Source organism: Pollachius pollachius (genome assembly GCF_949987615.1).
Source record: "Pollachius pollachius genome assembly, chromosome: 7".
Taxonomy (NCBI): domain Eukaryota; kingdom Metazoa; phylum Chordata; class Actinopteri; order Gadiformes; family Gadidae; genus Pollachius; species Pollachius pollachius.
This window is the reverse complement of record NC_136940.1, coordinates 15,546,868-15,569,581: the sequence shown is the minus strand read 5'-3', so window position 1 is coordinate 15,569,581 and position 22,714 is coordinate 15,546,868. Positions and strand designations below refer to the sequence as shown.

The window sequence follows — 22,714 nt, the reverse complement described above, 5'->3', positions numbered from 1 at the left end:
TGACACTTCTCTACCTCACTTTACAACGATAAGCATGGCTAGGTGACCAGCTAGGCCCACCCCTTCTGCGCGCTGATTAGTTAACCGTGTGGCTAGAGGGTGACTCGAGTCTTACAGCATGCGGTTCTGGACCAGTCACAGAGCAGCAAGCGTGTCACACCATCAGCCCGTTCCTTGTGGCTCCATCAATTTGTTTAGTTCAGTAATGCGTAACTCCAATCATGTAACTATAACTATGAATGACGTAACGCATTCTAGTCAATGAGGGGACGGATAAACGGAATGAATAGGGTAAAATACAATTGAATAGACCCGAGTGGAGTGGAATTTATAGTTGTTTTATACATCATAAACAATAAGAATCCATTCTTTTGTATTGCCGTTAGCCATTTAGTTTTAATGACATTAGTGTTTACAGATCTGACCTTGACTTTTAGAGAATATCTCAAAGATGACAATAACAAAATATCGATATAGAAGATATATGCATTGCTATACAGGGCTAGAATCAAAGTTGAACATAACGTCCTATACACAAAATGAACAACATAAATATTAGGCCCATTTGTGTGTTCGTTGTAGGGCTATTGTGAAAAAGTTTCAAACATTTTGAACTGTTTTGAAGTAGGCCTAGTTGGCAGATTATTTTTATTCTCGTTTCACAACATTTTCCACAACATTGAACGAAGGAGTTTGTATTCTTGAGGGAAATATAGGAAAAGGTCTGTTGTCAAACGTATACACTTGAAACATACAAAAACAAATGTAAACGTAGAAGGAGAAAAATGGAGTAGCCTATTGGAAATTTCCCACATGATAGGACTTTGTATAGGCCAAACTGCAAAAAAAAAAGTATATCTGTCATTCTCTCCATCACCTCATGTCTCTCTCCTCCTGCTCCACTCACGCACACGCGGATAAAGTGGTCCACTTTGAGAGGGTGGGGCGCCAGTAAATGTTCCTAAGTGGGGTCTGTCGCTCCCTCATCCATCTGCAGGGATGATCATCAACCACCCGGACTGCAGAGCTTTTAATACAACTTCCAGTCAATGGTCTTTTCCTTCCGAAGGATAGCGCGGATATCTGTACGGTACAGGCTGATATGTGGACCTAAAGGATAGTATCTTCATCCTCCTGAGACAGGGAAGCGATGGAAAGGTAGTCTATATGCAATAGCATTCCTTTTCTTTATGATTTTTGGTTTGTTTAACTTGTGCGCGATTTATTCTTTATTTCATTTGATTTAGCATTAGTTAATCACTATTATAACTTTGAATCTTAGTATAAGGCTTTGTCTTTGTTTTTACAACGCGTCGCATCTTTAATGAATGGTCTGCGCGCAAAAGGAGCGCACTCTCACGTATGGACTCCATATGTTTGGTGCGCGCATAACGGACCCCACCGGCAACCTTTCAAAGGCTTTCTGCAGCACTAACAACCTCTCTGCCAACACTCGCTGTCTTTAAGCACCATGCCGTCTCTGTATCATGGGGCCATCTTCGTGGGGGTCTTCCTCATAGTGACCGGGGGCTCCACCGCCTTCCTCACCTCGTCCCAGAGCCGTCTGCAGGCCTTCTCCCTCTGCTGCGTGGTGCTAGGGGCCGTCATGCTCATCCTGGGGCTCTTTTGGGCCATGAACACCAAGTCCCCGGTCAACTACAGCCACGGAGAATACAACGGAGAGTGTCCGCACTATCCCTATAACGACTACCCCAACTTTGGGAGCCACGTCCTTTTTGCGCCATCGGGGAGCCGCTTCCCGGAGTCCCAGTCGGTGTTTCTGCCAAGGTAAGGTGGTGTTTGCTTCCAATCAATTGATTTCCTCAAATTCCACAGTTTGTTTATAGGTCTACGTGGTGTAATTCAGCAGACACAGGAGGCCTATGCAAACATCAACTTTACTCTGTATTCTATACAAAAAGGCATGATGTCACGCGTGATGGGATGCACCAATAGACCGATCGATTATGAAGAGTCATGCGAGCCCACCCATCATACGATGAACCGAATCTCATTATTTCTTAATATAGACAGCAGAGCACAGCGCGCTTCACTCAAGGCCATGACCCTTGGAGTCACCATCGTGATCTCTATTATACGAATGAGACCATATATTATGATGTTCTAGGTTCACACAAGCAATAAACAAGCAAGCCATACAAACAATATATTATTATGGTAATATCTTAACTGCCTATCTAATATGCCACCATGCCAAAGCATGGTTTTACTACCGAATTTTACAATTTGGGAAATTTAAACCTATGCATTATCTTAGCTTGGCCTGTATAGCCAAGGGTGTCTCATATGGGTGTCATCAAGTGACCTGTATAGCCTAATATGGGTGTCATCTAGTGGCCGATATATGCAACTGCACCTGGAGACGGTTTGCTAAGTCTGTTCTTTTTTGGACAGGCACACAACCCCAGAACGCCATCGGAGTGGCGCCAACTGTGAGGAATTTGACTACCCTCCCATGGATCCCGGATGTTTCAGCCCCTCCACACAACCTCCCCCGTGGCTTGGACCCCCGCCCCCCTATGAAGTTGCCATCAAGGTTACCTGCAGCTCGACACACCTGCGGCGGGCATATTCTGACACCCACCTGGCATCGGAGCCCCTGTTCGGACGCTCGAGGGAGATCAGCTTTGAGGTGTGACGCCGGCCAATGTTCAGACCTCCTTCCCGTGGCTGCCTGTCCAATGGGAGAAGGTTTTAGGCTGGTGTTCCAAAATGCAGACGACCCGGAATCCAACCTTCATTAGTCAGTGTGATTAGCGACATGGTATGACAGTAACATCAATTGATGCCGGAGGCAGCATGCTTTTTGTTACTGTTGACTGAATATGTTCAAGCATGCGCAACCTATCTCAGAGATTACTTTGCCCAGTTAATAAAACATCAGCGATCTAATAAAGTGATGTGTCTAACCAGATTTTGGCCTTATGTAAAGTACACTTTATTATACACGCTTATTATTATTGGTATATAGCAACGATTATGGTACGGTTTAGCCTGACTCTGACCCTAACCCTAACCCTATTTTGAAGCCTGAAGGGATAACTACTGGATTTTTCTACCTGGACTCTATTTTTTGCAACTTTCATTTTTGGCCTAAGTGACTAATGCAGACATTACATTTTAAATTTGCATTATTTCCATTATTGAGCGAGAACGCTTGCGCTAGAGTGCCTGTTTTTGCAACTGACTGGCTAAGATTATATTCTATCATTGTGGAAAGGATCCTTACTGAGAAATACGCTTGATCTGGTCTGTTTGTTATTGTGTCTTGTCAAGTCTTGATCAAGAAGTCTCACTCTGTAATCGTATTGCAGGAACTGTCCCTATTGTTCCACTGTCATTACAATCTCAACTTTCCTTCATCTACATTTTTGAGAAAACAATAAATTACACTTTCTGTAGTCCAACACAAAAAACTCATGCACTTGCCTGCACCCTTGTCTCCATCTCCCTCAAGTTTCTACTTTTCTCCTCTTGCTTGAACTCAACCCGAGCAATATTTCAGCTGTATTTCTCTGTAGGGATCCTTTCCGCAATGTTGTCAGACACTTATTATAACAACCAACAAGCACCTTAAGAGGATGTACAGGGTCACATAGGGTTATAGGGTTATATTGCTTCGTGCATCGTGACTGCAGTGGATTAAGAAGTCTTGCTCAACAATGGACCAATTTCAAAAATATTTGTCCATGTTAGGAATAAAAGGTCGATGTTGAAAAGTCCAGAAGTTATCATTTAACTGGGTTATTGTGATTGCAACAGCCATGTGGTGTCTGTAGTATTTATTTTGTTTAAAAAAGGATCAAACATTTTTTAATAACCCTTATATCCCATGTACATGGTTCTTTGTTATTCACATCAGATTGTAAAAATGGCTCGATAACTATATCAATATGATTTTTTACTTGCAGGCTTTGGCCAGTAGTTGGAGGAACTATCACAGGCATAAGGTTCACCACACCAACTACTATAGATGGTGGGCCAAGGGGAGATTACGTGTATTCAGACGATCCCCACCGAGGGAGGACGTAATTTTCTGTGTACAACATCTTCATTTTTCAACAAATTAAACAAAAATTGTTGGCACTCTTACCTCTTGCACATTTTTTGTTTATCGGTAACTTTGTCTGAGTTACTGGTTCCGGCAAACTGAGCGGGCAGCTATGCTCGGGGTCCGACATGTATGATGTCATTGTAGTTATTGTCCAATGACAAGCCTCGAAATTTCCCGGGGGTTTAAGTTTTTTCTTTGTTTGCTGGCGGTTACCAGGGATATTTTGTTTAACTGCTGTCAGTACCGGCATCGGAGTACAGTTCTTTCCACCTGTCAATCCGACAAAAATGACTTCGCAATTAGCCACACTACATTTCTCTTGTTGAAACTACGTTAGCTAGCAAACAATGGAGTGCTGTATGCATGTTTCGGAAAAAGATGGTCCTGTAACCCCGTTTACAGACACAGGATGGAGGAAATTTATTGCTGCCTTGTTTCTCTGGAAAGACCTTGGTACCAGAGAGAGTACTGTGGCAGAAGAGGCAGTGCTGAGATTTAATCTTAGAACCCAGGTTTGTCGTCATACTATATAGTAGTTATATGGCTGGCTTTGGCTTGCCAAGAGACTGAAAATGGAAATTAACTTTGACTATATATCTTTTTATTTATTATGTGTGCTTTCATTATCTGTCCTTTCAAATAAGTTAACTGTGAACCTCAAACTTCAGGAACCTGCTGCTATTCCAGCTAACTGTGGCTACCACAGAGACTGCTACAGCCACTTCACCAACATCACAAACATAAAACGAGCCCAGAGAAGATTTGAAAAGGCGCCTTTATTTTACAAGGAGGCAGAAAAAGAGGGTAGGTGTCCAATAAGAAAAGAATAGTCATGTCAATGTGAAATTCCTGGCATGTGGGCAAAATAAAGAAAACTTGTTGGAGTATTTCTTCCATCACTGGAGCACATCTGCAAAAAAAATAATAGGAAACACGACAGTCATTATTGGGCATGGGGACAAATGTCATGCTATAAAGATGAATGGAAGCAAAAACGAACTTCAAATACTGCGGGTTCAAGACCTGGAGACAAGTCAGGAGGAAGCAGACACCAGACTTTTGTTGCATGCAGCTTATGCAGCAAAATACAGCAGTGACCTGGTAATCAAGAGCCCAGACACCGATGTCTTTGTGCTGGCTCTTGGGTTCTGCAGCAAAATTGATGGTCACCTGTACTTTCACACAGTCAAAGGCAGAAATCCACATATTATTGACATCAATAGGCTTCATGCCCACCTCGGGGAAGACAAATGTGATGCGCTTGTGGGTCTGCATGCATTCTCTGGATGTGACACTGTGAGCGCTATATATGGGGTGGGGAAAACCAAAGCATATAAAAAGCTCATTTCCCAGAGACAATACATCACCCTGTTTAGAGAACTAGGAACAAGTTTCTCTCCATCCCCAGAGTTCTGCAAGGCAGTGGAGGCTTTCACATGTGACCTGTATGATCAGGAGTGTATGGATGTTAACAAGGCAAGAGTTAAGCTGTTCAAGTCAGGAAAGTGCTCTGAGAGAGACTTACCTCCAAACAAAGACTGCTTGGACAAGCACATCCAGCGTGCTAACTATCAGGCTGCAGTCCACAGAAGGAGCCTTGACTGTAGGCCTGATATTCCTGCCCCTGAATGTCATGGCTGGAAGATGGCAGGAGAATTCTTAGAAGTGGACTGGATGACCCTTCCCCCAGCTCCAGAGGCAATCCTTGAACTGGTGCACTGCTCTTGTAAAAAAACAAACTGTGTTAAGGGCAGGTGCACTTGCAAAATGCATGAGCTGCCATGTACAAACCTGTGCCAATGCACAAACTGTGGCAATAGGTCATTTGAAGATGACTAGTGGTTCCAGGGCCAGCATGAGAGGCTAACACCCTTCATCAACCAGTGCCGTGTTCAAGAACACATGGTGAAAACAAGAGTACTGTTCATGTTAATGTTATTTGTTTCTGTAAATATGTTACCAAGCATTCTGATTTATTAACAGTTAGATATTAGAATAAAAGTTAACTCACCAACAGTGTATGGTTTGAGCACCATTTCTCATTGTCTGCCATGGGAGTATCACCTAGTGGAAATATTGTTACTCCATTAGTTGAATTCATCTTTCACATAATTGATATGGCACGAAGCTGGTTTAAATACAATTTAAACTTAGACAGAAAGGTCCATTTTTATCTAATGAATCAATACATTATTAGCCTAACTATTAAAACATGCCATTATGCTCAACAACATTTCAGGGGGGTTTACTTTACTGTTTGAAATTTGCTGACTGGGGTATACCACAGAGAACCATGTCTTTAGATCATTTAAATTCCTTCTGTTATCCCTCTCTCTGGGTATAACGGCAACACCAATATAATAACCAGTAACGTTACTTATACTCACACACTTATACTGAGTGCGTGGCTTAACAAGCTCTTAATGACGCTGGCCAGCTGCCAAATTGCCACAGCTTAACCTCCAACAATTTGGGTTATTCACATCGTGTGACATGAATAATGTTAATATAAACTCGATGAGAATAGTCAGTGATATTGAAATATAGATTCAGGTCTCCTACGCTTCACGCGTGAAGCTCACGCCGCCTCGCAAAGGTTATACAAATAACTAGCACATAGCTAGCATTTTCCAACAACATTAATACTTACCCACACACGTGTAAGCTTCTTATTTAGCTTATAATATTTCGTGATGTGTCCACCAGGTAAATGTTTAGATCAACAGCTGTTCCTAGCATCTCCGTCTGATTGGTTTAATAACATCACGTGATTTGTAGCGCTGCGTGCCATTGGTTCCACTGACATAGTAGGCTGCCGCGTTTGCCTGAAAATTTAACGAACTTTAAACTATGATTATGAAAAAATGTGCAAGAATTACGAGTGCCAACAAGGAAAATCTGATTGAGAAAAAAATAAACTTTAAAACTTCAAAGATCCAGGTTCTCCCTCCATGGGGATCATTATTTTCAAAAACTAAAGCTGATACGGCGTCTCGGCCCACCGTCTACTAGGGGTGGAACGGCTCACAAAATTCACGGTTCGATTCATACCATGGTTTTGGGGTCACGGTTTTTGGTTAGCTTATAAAAAGTGTTGTATGTATTAATATGCATTCTCCCCAAACAATGTATGAGTGGCGCTGTGCCTTGTAACGTTTTTAAAAGGAGCTGTAGCGACGAAGAAACATTATTTCTCAAAAGGACTAATTGGTTAAAAACACACGCTTTATTGGAAAAACGCTAAAAACAAACAAAACTGCAATACTATGTTGGTGCTGTGTGGAGGAAGTCAGTGGCTTTCAGATCCACTCTTGCCCCGAGTCTGAATGTAAAGCGGGTCGCACACCAGACGAGCCACACAGCACAGCGTTGGCCAGTGTCGATTTTACAGCTTGCTCTGTGTTGAATATAATGAGTGGTAATGATAATGAGGCGACGCAGATGTTCGAGCTCTCTTTGCAAACACGACCCACGTGAGCTTCAATGAAGACACCCAAATGATCATATAACTAGAAAGGTGAATTGAACATTGTGCAATCCAATTGCACTGCAGCGCTAGCCTTTTCAAGAGCATGCAAATAAATGCACTACGGTGGATGACGGAACGTCAGATAAGAAAAAATGATCGTAGGAGCATACATAGTTGTTTCGTGAGGAAAGCGTTGTCGAAGCGCTGGTGGGAGAGGAAACGGGACCACCTCTGCGATTACAACAAATTAATTTAAAGTGAGTGAATCTTATTAAATGAATGTAAATAGATGGTTGATACAGGAGATTTGGTGTCACCAAATGAAAAGTTTGGCGTTGAGAGCGATGGTGTGTGTGTGTGTGTCTGTCTGTCTGTGTGTCTGTGTGTCTGTCTGTCTGTCTGTCTGTCTGTCTGTCTGTCTGTCTGTCTGTGTGAGAGTGCGTGTGCGAGTGAAGCGTATGGTGCTTGCACACCGCCGCGTGGCAACCGCCCTTATAACCGCCTCGCTGCCGGAGGGTTCAGCGCGGCGGTGTGAAGGGCCAGGCGTTTTCAAAAGCGGCTGCTGCTGCTGCTGCTGCTGGCGCTGCTGCCGCCGGGCGGCTGCCGCCGAAAGTTTCAACACGGGGAAAGCTGAGCGGTAGGGCAAAATCTGTGCGCGTTCACGTGGGCGGCAACCGCTTCCTGGTTTTCAGCCGCTTGAATGGAGGCAACTCGCCGCCTCCATTCATTTCAATGAGGGAGGTTGAAAGCCATGTGTCAGTGTGTGCAACCAGGGCCGTAGCACCAAATGCTGGGCCCTGTATAGAAGAGGTACTGATGCCCCCCCCCCCCCCCCCCCGATTGCCGATGGTTGACGGGGGGGGGCGGGGGGGGGTTGCGGGGCGGAGTTAGTATTGTTGTCGCAGCTAAATGTAACTAATAAAGTAACTTGTATTCTAACTTAGTTACTTTTAAAATCAAGTATCAAAGCTCATTCATACTTCTTCCGTTTGCACCCCAACAACAGAGCATTTGAGTGGTAATAATCAGGCGAAGCACTGTAACCCGATCTTTGTATGCATCTCTCGCTACAGCACTGTTGATCGACTCGTCCTCATCCATTACCTGCTAATGCCTCTGACCTCCATGCCATTCTAAGTTGTCATTTTTTTTATTTTTTTTTATTGTGTTGTCAGATATGTTTTTTGAAGTACAATCTTAGTCAGTTATAGGTTTCAAGTTGAAAAGTCCACACAAACACCACCACCACCAACAAAAACAACTAACCCTATCTATGATACAATGACTGGGGCATAATGATAATATGCAATAGGCAGCAGTGGCACTGGCAGAATCCCTGTGCTGCTGTCCATAGTGGAGGCCACCGGTATTGACTGATGCAAGGTGTGGTTGATAGGAGGGGATTAGGAGGATTGCTCTTATCGACCAATGTGAAAGAAGCTGCCCTTGCGGCTCATTAAGCAGCCTCCTCTCCAAGGCTCCTAATAAATAAAAAGCATGTCCTCACCCATGTTAAGTTTCTTTAAGCCTGTCTTCACCCATGTAAGGTTTCTTTAAGCCTGTCCTCTCCCCATGTTTATGCCTGTCCTCACTGTAGTTTCTTTAGGCATGTCCTCACCCATGTCGTTTCTTTAAGCCTGTCCTCACTCTAGTTTCTGTAGGCATATCCTCACCCAATGTCGTTTCTTTAAGCTTGTCCTCGCCCATGTAGTTTCTTTAAGCCTGTCCTCACTCTAGTTTCTGTAGGCATGTCCTCATCCGTGTCGTTTCTTTAGGCCTGTCCTCGCCCATGTAGTTTCTTTAAGCCTGTCCTCACTGTAGTTTCTTTAGGCCTTTCCTCACCCATGTCGTTTATTTAAGCCTGTCCTTACTCTTGTTTCTTTAAGCCTGTCCTCACTCTAGCTTCTTTAAGCCTGTCCTCACTCTAGCTTCTTTAAGCCTGTCCTCACTCTAGCTTCTTTGAGCCTGTCCTCACTCTAGTTTTTTAAGCCTGTCCTCACTCTAGTTCTTTAAGCCTGTCTTCACCCATGTAGTTTCTTTAAGACTGTCCTCACTGTAGTTTCTTTAGGCCTTTCCTCACCCATGTCGTTTATTTAAGCCTGTCCTTACTCTTGTTCCTTTAAGCCTGTCCTCACTCTAGCTTCTTTAAGCCTGTCCTCACTCTAGCTTCTTTGAGCCTGTCCTCACACTAGTTTTTTAAGCCTGTCCTCACTCTAGTTTCTTTAAGCATGTCTTCACCCATGTAGTTTCTTTAAGCCTGTCATCACTGTAGTTTCTTTAAGTAAGTCCTCACCCATGTAGTTTCTTTAAGCCTGTCCTCACCCATATAGTTTCTTAAAGCATGTCCTCACTATAGTTTCTTCAAGCCTTTCCTCATCCATGCAGTTTATTTAACCTTGTCCTCACCCATGTAGTTTCTTTAAGCCTGTCTTCACCCATGTAGTTTCTTTAAGCCTGTCCTCACTGTAGTTTCTTTAAGTATTTCCTCACCCATGAGGTTTCTTTAAGCCTGTCCTCATCCATGTACAGTAGTTTATTTAAGCCTGTCCTCATTAGTTTATTCAACCTGTCCTCACCCATGTAGTTTATTTAATCCTGTCCTCAGCCTGTCCTCATCCATGTAGTGTCTTTATGCATGTCCTCACCGGCGTAGTTCATGTAAGCCTGTCCTCACACATATAGTGTCTTTATGCATGTCCTCACCCATGCAGATTACATTTTTTAAATTATTTATTATTATGGTTGCTATAATAATAACTTATAATAATAACACTTTACAATATTTTTTAGAGCTTGGTCTAGAAACTCACATGAAGGCCACAGAGTTGTTTGTCATTTCCTGAAATATTGTTGGAGGGGGTCTCTTCCTACCCTTTGTCTGGTTTCTCCTACTGTTTGTCTGTTGTCATTGGCCATTATCTCGTATCCTATGTCATTATTTTGAGATCGCAAGGACAGACCAGGGCAGGCCCATAGATGACACCCAAAGACATAGCCACCCCCCCTCAGGAGGCAGATCTAACAATAGACAAATCTTAACAAGTTAGTATTTCAATGAGTGGGCTTTCTCAACTGCCAAAGCACCCATTACACATTGCTGTAACCTACAAAAGTGAAGGATATGAATACAGATAGGCCTGGAGGTGGTTAGTAATGAAGATAAAATAACTACTTTATTAAGAAGGTCAGAAAGTAAAGCTGATAGAAAATGGAATAAAATAAGAATAATAACTACAAAAACATGTATAGTATGTTCAATAGAAGATTTATTCTGCATAGATATTGTTGTTGTTAGTTTAAAGCTAGGGGAGGCAATTTATTTTAGAAGCACTTTTTGTCATATTTGTTGAAATTCTCTTTACACTCCGAGAGCAATCAATAAATCAAGTGCTCTGACTAAAGAATTACAAAATTACGGTATCTCTTAGCTGTCGCAGGCCTGTAATCCGTCTATCTATCTGTCTACCATACCTACCCGTCTACTCGCAAACTGCCCGTTCACTTATTGTGCATGAACAGTGTTTTCCATTAGCCGGGCATCGCCAGACGAATTGCAAGTCATAAGTCTGGAACCTCTCCGTTCATTTTCGATTTCCATGGGGCGTCGACAACGGGCACAGAACAAATGCCTCTGGGCGCAATTGGATAGGCCAACAACCAACCATAGAAACGAGACAGGTTAAGCAGCACTCAGCGACAACATCTCTTAATCAGACAACATGCTTGCAGCAGACACGATCAGATTCTTTGCTGTTAAAAATGCCTCTACAGCACTCCTCTGCACGTTATCGTATATATCCGCCTCATATTAGATAAACGGTTGTGATTGGCCGGTCTAATTCATACCGGGTAAATCTATTTGTACGGGAGGGGAGCCAGACCTTATCTGCAGAGCAAGTGAAACATGAGCTCACGAGATTCGTCTGGTTCCCAGGCTAGTCTTCAACAAGGCTAGGCAGACCTATTGTTAAAGTTAAAGATTTATTTCATGAGTTATTGGGGCAGTGGCTTTGCAGGGAGTCCTGAAAGGAAAGGAGGTTTGGTCTTTTTCGGTTGGATAAATCCAATATCCAGCTTACGTTGGTTTGTTTCTCAAATTGTCTACTCTACCTTTAATAATAGGTTGTCCAGCAAGGGCAGATGGATGTCAACGGAACTGAGGGATGGAGTTCCGTCAGTCAACAGAAGCTTGTTAAGGCGAACCTCAAACCCTGAAGCCACACCCATCGCGTGGATAACATGAGTTACTACATTCCTTTATAGGAAGGTCAGAAATTTTGATTTAGAAACATAAATGTATAACACAAAGTCCCTACAAATAACGTGCGTTACAAGAAAGGCGAACGTAATGGTGTTGTTGAACTCGGACTAGGTTCCATTTTTTTGTTAATAACAGGCTAATTTCTAACCACAAGGCTGCAAAAAACGTCCGAACAAATTCAGAACTTGGTAACCAACAACAGTTACAAAAAAGATCGATAGTGATTGTTGCCTTCCGTTTGGATATTCGGAGCCGTTTCATCATTATCTTTTGTCATTATTGGTGTGACGCGTAAAAAAACATCGTAGTAGTAGATAGTTCTCGTTGCATTTTAGGGAAAGCATTCCTATAAGAAGTTCAGGATTCTGGTGACGGAAACCCGCGCGCAGCCCGCCCAGCCCAAAGAGCGAACCTCTCTCGCTTCCTCTATTGGCACGCGCGCGTGCGCACACGAGCACAACCACAGACACGCACACGCACACACACACACACACACACACACACACACACACACACACACACACACACACACACACACACACACACACACACACACACACACACACACACACAAGCTACAAATCCAGCTAGCGGGGGCGCGGTCTTCTTGCAGTTGTAGACAGTGGGACACGCGCCATATCGTCAACAGCGACTCTCCCAGAGCCCTGGTGGGCATCGGTCACTGCTGGGGATATGATGAGACTGGAAGAAGGACGGTTCATTACACATGTTATTGTGTAACCTGAGACCTATGATAATCCCCGTCGCCTTTCCTGTCTTCTGTAAAGGTAAAGTGAATCGATAAGGACAATCAACAAAATTTGGACACCTAAACATTACTTGCACGTAGTTAGCCATTCTCCCGGAGTGCTCACTCCTGTATCTTCGGAGTTTCGTCTTGCACTGTAGTCGCGTAAAAAGCAAGCTATTAAACGTTTTTCATCGCATCCAGGTTTGCTTAAATTACCCTTGTTTGACCGGTCTGAAATAATCTCTCCGTGTCCGTTACTCGATTACAGGCTCTCTGTGATGGGGGTCGTACAATGTAGCAGCGGTTAGGTGGTGGGGGGACACTACAGACATGCCCTTTCCCCAGAGCATATTGCTGTGTCTGGGCGTGGTGCTGATGACCGCCGGGGTGGTCATGGCACTCTGCACGGGCGCCGTTCCCCAGGGTATCCCGCTATTTCAACTCGGACTGATTCTGGGGCTCGGGGGTGCGGGGCTGGTGGTCACTGGTCTCTGCGCTGCCATGAAGAACCTGCAGGTGGCGGTGCCAGGACACTTCCTCCTGCACCCCCGCACGGGCACCCGCTTCAGCCCCCACCAGGCGCTTGCAATACAAAGGTAGGCGCACGTGCTTCACACACAGGGCAACTTTATATTCGTAGCGTTTGAGTCACTGATAGCCACCATACGCTGTTAGATCTTTAACACATGACGTGCCTTTCTCTCTCACTCTCTATATCTAAAACACGCACACGCACACGCACACACACACACACACACAATAATAGTTTGAAGCCGAATCTAAATTAACAATCTGTGCTGAATTTGTGACACAGAGAAAAATTAAGATGTTCTGAAAATTAAAGTTGGTCGCAGGGAAAGCTTGCCTATGATGGCCCATGAATGTGTACAAGACTTGCTCTGCTCAATCTCTCCCATGGTGTCAGAGAAAAGCCAGGTGCACGCTTTCCAGCATTTTTATACTTCCAGTAACAGCAAGGAGATGGCTCTCTGGCCAGTGGCCACTCGTCTCGTACGTGGTTAGTGCTAGCTAGTGCTTAACACATTGCAGGCATGTTTTGTGTTGTGTCGTGTTTTAATCTCAGAGTCAGGGGGAGATTAAAACTCACAAGTTCTCACAAACACACTGAGTGCTGCTGGTGCTTGAGTTTTATGGACGGCAAGAGGAACAGGAAGCAACCGCTGTTCACAAAATGAGTCGCCCTCAAAAGAACTACCATCACATGGTGGACTTTGTTCTTCTCAGGAGGCTGGACCGCATCCGCAGGGAGATGTCCACGGACTCCGTGGCCGGGCAGGCTGAGCCAGCCGAGCCCTCCCTGCCCTCCACCCCGCCCCCCTGGGATCTGGAGCCCCCGCCCTCCTATGACACGGTGATGAAGTGCCAGGAGCACGCCTCGCAGCAGATATGACCTGTGACACTCCCCTATCCCTCCCTCACCCCCTTCCCTCCGTTTCTCCCAGAGGAAGAAGAAGACCACAGGGACAGGAATCCATGAGTCATGAACCCAGCCTGAGACTACGAAACGTCGTCAGCTGCATTTCACCAGCAAAAAAAGTTCACTCTTTGTGCCTTCCTGGGAACCACCATCTTGAACACCAAATGAGGACAGAAGTCGGGGCCTGCAAGCCAAGGGGACAATCTGGGCTGAACAAAAAATAGGACTGTGATGACACGAGTCCTAGATGGATGAAACGTGGGAGGGAAATTTAATGTTTACCATTTCCTGTGTTGCTCTAACCTCACCCCATCCCACCCGGGAGACCAGCCTTATGTAACTTTTTAACCGTTGTTGACCATATATGACAGTGCAGTTGGCCGTAAGCCCAGTAAACAGGTACTTTATAGGCCCCACTGGAGGCTGCGCTATGAACACCCCCCCCCCCCCCCCCCCCCCACCCCACCCCACCCTTCTGGAACATCTGTCTTCCATCCCAGCCGTATGGATTGGTCTAGCTGCGTGCACGAGCTTACAAAGCATTTTATTACTGGTTTATCCCAAAGCAAAGTGCCTTTTTGGCAGCAGTGTTGTTGTGCCGAGGTTTGTACTCACTCTTCTTAATTTCTTTTGAAAGAATGACGGCCAGGGCCGGACTGTGTGGAGATGTTTCTGTAAGTTTGAGTTAACGACCAGTCTTCCACGATTCTCTGTGGGTGGTGCGTGTGAAGGAGAAGTAATGGCTTGTTTGTGTGAAATAAAATACTGGTGGAGACCTATAAAGAAAAATAAATATGGCAAATATTTACTGAAGTAATTATTTATGTCTAAACAGACAAATGACAGTGTTGAATACAGAACACCTGGTCACTATGGAAACAATGAAAGTAATGGAACAGGTTAAGTGTAGAAAGGGCTGGTGGTGTAATGACAAAATAGGCAAAATGTTACCTATTTTGCCAATGAGCTGGAGGCAAAGACCCTCTTAAAAAGCACAGAACAAGTTCTTAATCACACACACACACACACACACACACACACAAACACACAAAAACACACACATACAACTTCACCTTGAAAAACCAGGACGAAGAAAGATGAAGACAGTCTGCAGTTTGTGTTGGACACATGTGTTTGAAAGACTCAGCGGTGGATTGGGACCGTGGTGGAGCAGGCCAGCTACTGGCTACTGGCTGATGGCGGCGGGGCTGTGTGTGGCGTCCCTGGGACCCTTCAGCATGACCGAGGAGCGCTGTTCACACTGGGGGACCTCACGGTGTGTATGGGCACCTGTGCTGAGTGTGGGTCCGTGTGGGAAAGTGTATGTGGGAGATAAGGTGTGTATGGGTCTTTGGATTAGTGTATGTGTGTGCTGGTGGAAAAATAATGTATAAGTGTGCGATGGAAGAGAGGATGATATCAATCCAGCGTGTTGTGTTGTGGGTTGTTTGTCAGGTCACGTTGGTTTCTCGTGAAGAAAAGGGGCTTGAGGACTGCACACACACACACACACACACACACAAACACACACACACAAATAAACTAATAAGCCAACCTGGGCTTGCTTTAGGGTGGTAACTTTTTGTCTGAGATGATCTGCGTTAGGAGAAAGAACGGCATAACTTCACCTGTAATACTATATATAAAAGAAAAAGAATACAGTTTTCGATGAATAGTCATGGTCAGTCAGGCCTTTGATCTAAAGGCTTGGGGACAACTCACTTATATAGACTGATGGATAAATTACAGCCATGTTTCCTTATATATGCTAATAGAGTGGCCACAAATAGATTTATGAGCATGTTTAGATCATTAGGGTGTCTTTGTCTCTTTCCATTAATCCAGTAATGATGATAATGATGAGCTGCAGCATGGTTGCCATGGGCAACCATGAGAGGGGAAGTGACGGTATGGCCCCAGAGGCGCCCCAGATCACAGCTGTCCAGTACTGAGCCTGATCTGAGCCCATGGGTATTCATCTCACTCTTCTCAAAAGTTGCTGTTTAAGAATCAATTAAGAAAAATCATTATTCAAAAATATTAAGAATATAATGATCTCTATAAATGTACGTTGTCTATCTGCCATTTACTAAGAGCTTGTATCATGGAAATTTCATTAATGCTTTGTTCCTATATAATAATTTAGGGTTTAATATGATGACTACACCCTAAATGAGTTAACGCGTGTACCACTGTGTGTGCAAATCTGTCCCAGGAGGGGGCACTGTTAACAAGAAATGGGATTCTTGGACAATTCTAGGAAAATATATTTCAATCGGCCTGTAATTTGGTTACACTTGGAAACCCTTAGCCTATTTGGGAATCAGTCTGGAAAGCGTTAGGGCTAAACCCCTACACTAATCAATATTTCCTGATAAAATTATATCTGTCGTTGTTAATTTGGCCTACATTATTTACCTTTAGAACAGTTAATTAAGGTTGGCCATTTTCCAGTGGGACACATGTACATGCAAATGCAATACACATGTAATATTAAACAAATAATTTAAACCCACTTGAATAGGGGTACTCCCCAGTCCCCTGATAAGGATTCCCTGAGAATGATGCCTCATCCCACTTCCTGCTCCTAAATGACATATTTCTGAATTCACCGGAAGTCATGAAGAAGGATATATTTATAAGTATACTTAAAAATAAGACGTGCCTTAAAACTAGGCCCTACTTAAAGTATAAACTGATGTGTTGCGTCTTCTCCTAAAGCAACTGTCTACTTGGGATTACCACTCAATTCTGTTTCTTTCATGAAGCAGGTACACAATATATCCTCCACAGACCAACTGATCCATGTTCCAGTCTCACCAAGGTATTGGGTTTTTCAAGTAAGCCAATAGAAATCAAACGTTTTTTCAATTTTTTTTTAAACGGTTATATCAACTAAATAAACGAGACTCAACCATGTAGCAGGATGGGGCTGGTTATTGGTTAGATATTTATCATCTGTCAAAGAGTTGGTTTCTATGAGAGTGTTCCACCTGTGTCCTGTCCAGATGACGGAGGCAAGGCGGAGGTGTTCCTTTTGGATGGGAGTGTTCAGACGTTTCACCGGGAGCTGCAAGGCCGTATGCTCTTCACAGACTTTAACAGCGTCCCTGAGGAGGACGGACTCAGAGTTCACATACAGGTCAGAGAGGATTATAACTCTCTCGCTCTCCTCTCTGACAGAGGTCCAGAGAAAGACACAGAGGAGGGGAAAGGATAGTGTTATAAGGGGAGGATGGTGTAGTAGTGGCTGGGGTGTTTGACTCCAAGCCGAAAGGTTAATGACATGCATCTAAATTCACTGTCAATCGCTTCAGATGAAGTGCATGCCAAATGGCTTAATATTAAACATCAAAATCACTCCGTCATTCGTTCCTGACTGAACATCGGCTATCTAGTTTGTCAGGGAAACCTCTTTGAAATTTAATTTCCTGTAGACCAGCCAGTGTGACAGTAACGAGACGCACACGGTGGCCACGGCCAGCGGACTGGACGCTTGGGTGGCCCCCGGTGCCGCCATCCACCTGGTGCGTGTACTCAACTGCCAGGGAAAGGGATTGTGTCAGGAGCCCCAGCAAGTAGCAGTCAAAAACAGACACACACACACACACACACGCACCCACACACCCACGCACGCACGCACCCACCCACCCATGCAAACGCACGTTCAGCCCTCACCTGTGAGGCACCTCACAACCTCACCTCTCTAAACCTGGCGGCTTTCCTCCCTCCCTCCCAGCCATCGAGTACATCCAAGCAATCCTATTGGCCCTGCCACGGGGCCTGGATGGTGGTACTGATGCCGTTCATTTGTGGCTTCAGCTGCACGCTGAACACGGCATGACGGGAGCTGGCGACTAGTGGCGCCTTGGTCGTAGCAGCGACAGGGAACCTCCGTGACGATGCCTGCCACTACTCACCCGCTGCAGAGTCTGAGTTGAGTTCAATAGACACACAGGCTAACACTCACACTCAAACACAAACACACACACCTGGCATGACACACACGCACAGGCTAACACACACGCACACACACACAGGCTAACAAATACGCATGAATGAAAATTGACGTGGGAAATCCACAACCGTGCTCTCCTTATTCTTCAATTAATTTAAATATTATCTTTGACTCAGCATTATTATTTTGTATCTGCAGGTGATAACAATAGGGGCGGTAACCTCAGAGGATCAGCCAATGGCATTAGGAGCAGGCAGGACCAACTTCGGCCGCTGTGTGGATCTGTTTGCGTCGGGCGATGACATCGTTAGCGGCAGCAGTGACTGTACACCCCCTGCGCTTCACCTCACGCAGCGGGACGGCCCAGGCACACACACAAATACAGAACAACACAAACATACTCCTGGTACACAAATACAAACCTTACTGGGACAATTAACACACACACACACACACACACCTGGTACGCACTTTACAAACACACACACACAATTATTACTATTGGAATAGTTGATTATTTCTACTATGACCAGGAGTGTGCTTATATTCTAGGTCTGGCTGCAGCGATTCTGGCCTCGAGTCCGAACACGTCCTTGTTAATAGCCTAATAAACATTTCAGTTGCGTTAGTATTTAATTTGCTTGTTTAGCTGTGAGACAGTTAACAATGTTGGTGTATTACAAATATTTATGTAGGTAGGCTACTCCAACCTCGTTGCTGATCGATATGTAATCATTTATTTGTATATAAAGGATTGATTGCATTTTTTATAAATAGTTGGAAGGAATCTGTTTCTTATGCAATAACATTGAACTGTATTTTTTTTCAAGGCCTACATACATTTACTATGTTGTTGGTGTTATATGGACCAATCTTTCATATTTATGAAGTAAACGTATACTTCCATGGTCGGTAAACAATGTGACTGCGATCACTCAGGCCTCTCGCTTATGATGCTACAATGCTAACAATGCTAGAAAACAATGAATATTTCTGCATCCGGTACGTCATGAACTAGGGCGTGGCTAGGCTCCCATGATGCGGAAGCAAATCTCTCCTTGATGTTGCCTTGCGACATTGAGCAGTTTTCATAGGAATGAATGGGCGCCATTTTGGAATCCGCTGTCCATTCTATATGTCCATGGCTTGAGTTCAACTGATTCTGTACGCAATTGGCTGCTTGCCGTCGTTTCCCTGCCATTGTGTTAAACCAGCCAATAGCGCTTCAGGGGGAGAAGCCAGCTTGGTGATTGGGTCCCGCAAAAACGTATGGAAGCTGAAAAATGTATTGCCACCATTAAAGCCTGTTTGTCTGTTACAGATCATTTGATATATACTCCATATTTGTGGTCTCACCCTGGCTTAGAATGAGATCCTCACCCTCGATTATCTCTGATAGCACTTTTGACTCCTCTCTCAGGTGCAGGTGACCTGTCCATCCAGCTGCACTCTGACCGACTGCAGTGCCGTCTCGTTAGGCTCCGCACTATGGGGGCTGGTTGCTTGTCCTGCTGTCTTGTCAGAAAATATGCAGAGCCCGCATCACCTCTCCACTGATTGACCACTGCAACACGGCTAGCTGTCGCCTTTACAGAGACCAACTTTTGTGTGACGGGGTGATGAGACATTTACATATTTAGTCCCCATTGTGAGACTTATCCCTCCATAATCCCTGAAACTAAAGCGTTGTTTTACTTCACAATACTTAGTATATGCAGAAAAAATTAAGCCATATGGCTTTCTAAAAAGGAACAATTTTAGCATTAAATGGTTGATTGCGACCAAGGTGATTTGTACACAAAATGGCTCTGATGGAAAAACAATGATTTGGTATTATAAAGAAAGAATAATTCAACATTTTTCAAAGTAATTTCCAATTGCTCCAGTGTCTCATTACAAAAGGTGAAACAACTCAGATGAATATTTGAAGGTTCTGATGTTGTGAAATAATGAAAATAATGAAACATGGGGGAAAAAAAAGACATTACAAAACGTTGTGCATTCCAGTTTATTTTATATCAAATCTATCCCCATAATCAAACTGATGTACAAATTAAAAGTTTTTTTTAACATGCATTACAGAATCCCCTCGTGGCAGACTTTTGTCCTTCAGAAGTTAGTGTTCAAAGTTGAATGATAGTAAAAACCCGTAAAGATCATCCCCCACCCCCCCCCTTCCCACATCCCATGGCTAAAAAGAAAAAGAGCAATTCAAAGTCTCTAAAAAAAAAGAAAAAGAAAAGGTCTCAGGTGCTCAGAGGGGACCACTGAAAGCGTCCCTGTGGCCGGGCTGAGTATGAGGGAGTTGTGGTGGTGGTGGGGGTGATTGTGATAACGAGTGTGGATGAGCGATTCACAGATGCAAAGGTAAAGAGATGGGTTTGTCTTCCATGGAAACATTTACACATAATACACAAGCCTCCGCTGCTGCCGTCAGCCACACATGCAGCCGTGTGCCGGGCTCACACAAGCTCAGATGGGTTCACATCCCCATCTGTTAGGGCAGAGGGGCGGGGCTTGGGGTGCTGTCCAGTTCAACATGAAACGCCATGTGGACTAAAGCCAGGTAGTCAATTGAAAACAAAAGGAAATGCCAAGAAATGATTGCTGAAGAGATTCAGACAAACACACACACTGTAAACGTGAACGTTTTAAAGCCTGGTTTAAAAAACGGTGACTGCAGTGATCATCTCCCGACGGTAAGAGAACAACACAAAGGGCTCTGCGTGAAGCTGGACTGTAACGTCTTGGGACCTTACAGTCTTGATGAAGGTTTCTGCTGGAGTAGACTATCATTTCATCGGTTGTCTAATGTGCAGTCTACACTTTGAACTACAATAAGTGACTAGAAGCAGCATTTGATCTCAAACACACACACCAGCTTAACCCTGTTGTATTGGGCTTCAACACTTCCGCAACCTAGTTACCCAGGTAACTACATTCCTAAAAACCATGGCACACAACACAGAGGCACCCCCACCCACAGTGCTCAAAATCCCCTCAACACTACAAGGAAGAAAGCCACGTTCAGCATTGCATATAAAAGGAACTGATCAGCCTCTCGTGGGGGAAACAGGGCGTGGCTCTCCAGACGGGAACGCTGGCTTAACAGTGGGGAACACAGGACAAAGGGGTAGGGTGACACATCGGGAGGTTAAGGCACTTCAAGTCTCCCGATGTGATTGGTGAAAGAGAGATCGAGCATGGGGAAGGCGAGGGACTACAATTGACTGGATGTGGGAGATAGGAAAGTGTTTCGGGAAGGCAGAAAAGAAGGTGAAGGCTAGACGTGAAAAGAGAAACTCTTGGCAAACAAAACATGATAATAATGCACATGATGGAAAACTGTTTGGATCTGTATTTTGGTGAGTGAGCATGTGCGTATATTCTGCAATTGTTGGTGTGCGTGTGTCTGTGTGTATACAATATTGGCACCAAAAATAAAATGTACTCCTGAGTTCCCCTTCCTTTGGCACGGATGACCCCTGCTGTTCGCTGTGAGGTGCAGAACAGCGGTACTTGCATAAGGCGGTCCCTCAACTATCTGCCCCAGATCTACACATCCAGGCCAGAGGAAACGGGCAGAGCATACTCATAAAAAGCAAAACTGAGAAAAAAAAAAATAGGTAAACAAAAACAGATAAAAGCCAGCAGAAGAGCTGCTTGCATCTTAAACACCGTTCACCTATCCTCCAAGATTCATACACCAGTCCGCTCTCCATCGCCAAGGGAATATACGAGGCGATGCCACGTCCATGGTTACTGTAGTAAGGGATGCGTTCAAAGGCTGGCTGGGCTCAGAGGGTTTACATACACACCGAGCTGGTTTCCATGCGCTCTGTGGCACAAAGAAACTCGGAGTGGACAGTTGGAATCTGACGAGGAGACGCAGAACGTTGAGGTGGTGGTGGGACAGCCCAGTCAGTGCTTCCCTACGTCCCACACTAGACTGGGTGAGGCTTATAAAGTGCATACTTAAAAACCCCAACCACGGCCCTTTCAATGTGTGGGCGTCTCATGTGCCAACACACGCAGGCAAACACACACAGACACACACAGGTAAATGCATGGACGCATACACACAGACACACACACACACACACACACACACACACACACACACACACACACACACACACACACACACACACACACACACACACACACACCTCGGAGAGAGGCGACGCCACATCTTGTAGTAACACAACTGTGAGGGTGAGTACACAGAGACCTTAAAATATTATCTTACATTTTGAAATTACATGTATGGAACAAATCTTTACAATATGAATATGTCTTTGTTGATATATTGGCAAACAGGAGCAAAAACAATTGTTAAAACACAACCCAACCCCGTCCTGGACCTTTAGTCATTCTGAGTGAGTGAATGAATAAAAGGATGATTTCATCCATTGTTCATGGAAGGTTCTCACTTAGCCGTAATCAAGCGCTCCTAACCTCAATGATTATTAAGCTCCACTATCACCCTGGGTGGTCTAGCAGGAAGGGCCTCATTGTTTATTCATGGCCCCTCCGTTGCCATAGCGACCAGAAGAATAAAGTGATTGGTTTTGTGTTGGGTCTAAAATGTCCTGACCAATCAGAGTTGAAGTGCAGTCTTTCTATTGGCTGCCAGGAGCATTTTCACCACCTCTGTATTGGAGGGATTCTTGTGGTTGTGGAAGGGGTCAGGGATCAACGTCCTCCAAATCGCTCTTCGAGTCGCCGAGCATCATGGGAGATTCTGAACCCTTGGAGAAAA

The 22,714-nt window shown here is 44.5% G+C and overlaps 4 protein-coding genes and 1 long non-coding RNA gene across 14 annotated transcripts in view; 3 read left to right on the top strand and 2 right to left on the bottom strand.

Annotated features, from left to right (window-relative positions):
- Positions 1–1,471: 1,471 nt before the first annotated feature.
- Positions 1,472–2,659, top strand: LOC307078276 (uncharacterized protein; the record flags this gene model as incomplete). Its single annotated transcript, XM_079740020.1, has 2 exons — positions 1,472–1,788; positions 2,416–2,659. 2 exons carry the CDS (start codon positions 1,472–1,474, stop codon positions 2,657–2,659), a joined length of 561 nt encoding a protein of 186 aa, XP_079596146.1.
- A 2,271-nt stretch (positions 2,660–4,930) lies between these two features.
- LOC307077958 lies at positions 4,931–6,999 on the bottom strand. 2 transcript variants are annotated; one of them, XR_013811964.1, is made up of 4 exons: positions 6,726–6,999; positions 6,087–6,139; positions 5,601–5,793; positions 4,931–5,518 (listed from the first exon to the last, which is right to left on the bottom strand). It is a non-coding gene; the product is annotated as an uncharacterized lncRNA (long non-coding RNA). The 2 variants fall into 2 exon arrangements; XR_013811963.1 differs by having other exon boundaries at positions 5,601–6,139.
- A 5,432-nt stretch (positions 7,000–12,431) lies between these two features.
- On the top strand, positions 12,432–14,770 carry LOC307077693 (uncharacterized protein). 2 transcript variants are annotated; one of them, XM_079739144.1, is made up of 3 exons: positions 12,432–12,593; positions 12,980–13,152; positions 13,802–14,770. In XM_079739144.1, exons 2-3 carry the CDS (start codon positions 13,058–13,060, stop codon positions 13,965–13,967), a joined length of 261 nt encoding a protein of 86 aa, XP_079595270.1. In that variant the 5' UTR covers positions 12,432–12,593; positions 12,980–13,057; the 3' UTR covers positions 13,968–14,770. The 2 variants fall into 2 exon arrangements, with proteins under 2 accessions (XP_079595270.1, XP_079595269.1); XM_079739143.1 differs by having other exon boundaries at positions 12,825–13,152.
- On the top strand, positions 14,633–19,513 carry pcsk9 (proprotein convertase subtilisin/kexin type 9; the record flags this gene model as incomplete). The annotated part of the gene is given in 9 exon segments (XM_079740019.1): positions 14,633–14,668; positions 15,136–15,295; positions 17,003–17,136; positions 17,432–17,549; positions 17,552–17,568; positions 17,845–17,931; positions 18,151–18,291; positions 18,293–18,319; positions 19,373–19,513. Coding segments are annotated over 9 exon segments (861 nt in total).
- A 511-nt stretch (positions 19,514–20,024) lies between these two features.
- usp24 (ubiquitin specific peptidase 24) overlaps positions 20,025–22,714 on the bottom strand; it is a 50,490-nt gene continuing 47,800 nt past the window's right edge. For all 8 annotated transcript variants that reach the window (XM_079740115.1, XM_079740117.1, XM_079740116.1 and 5 more), the window contains one exon: positions 20,025–22,703. In XM_079740115.1, coding sequence (XP_079596241.1) covers positions 22,641–22,703 — 63 coding nt within the window. In that variant the 3' untranslated portion in view covers positions 20,025–22,640. The remainder of the gene's footprint in view (positions 22,704–22,714) is intronic.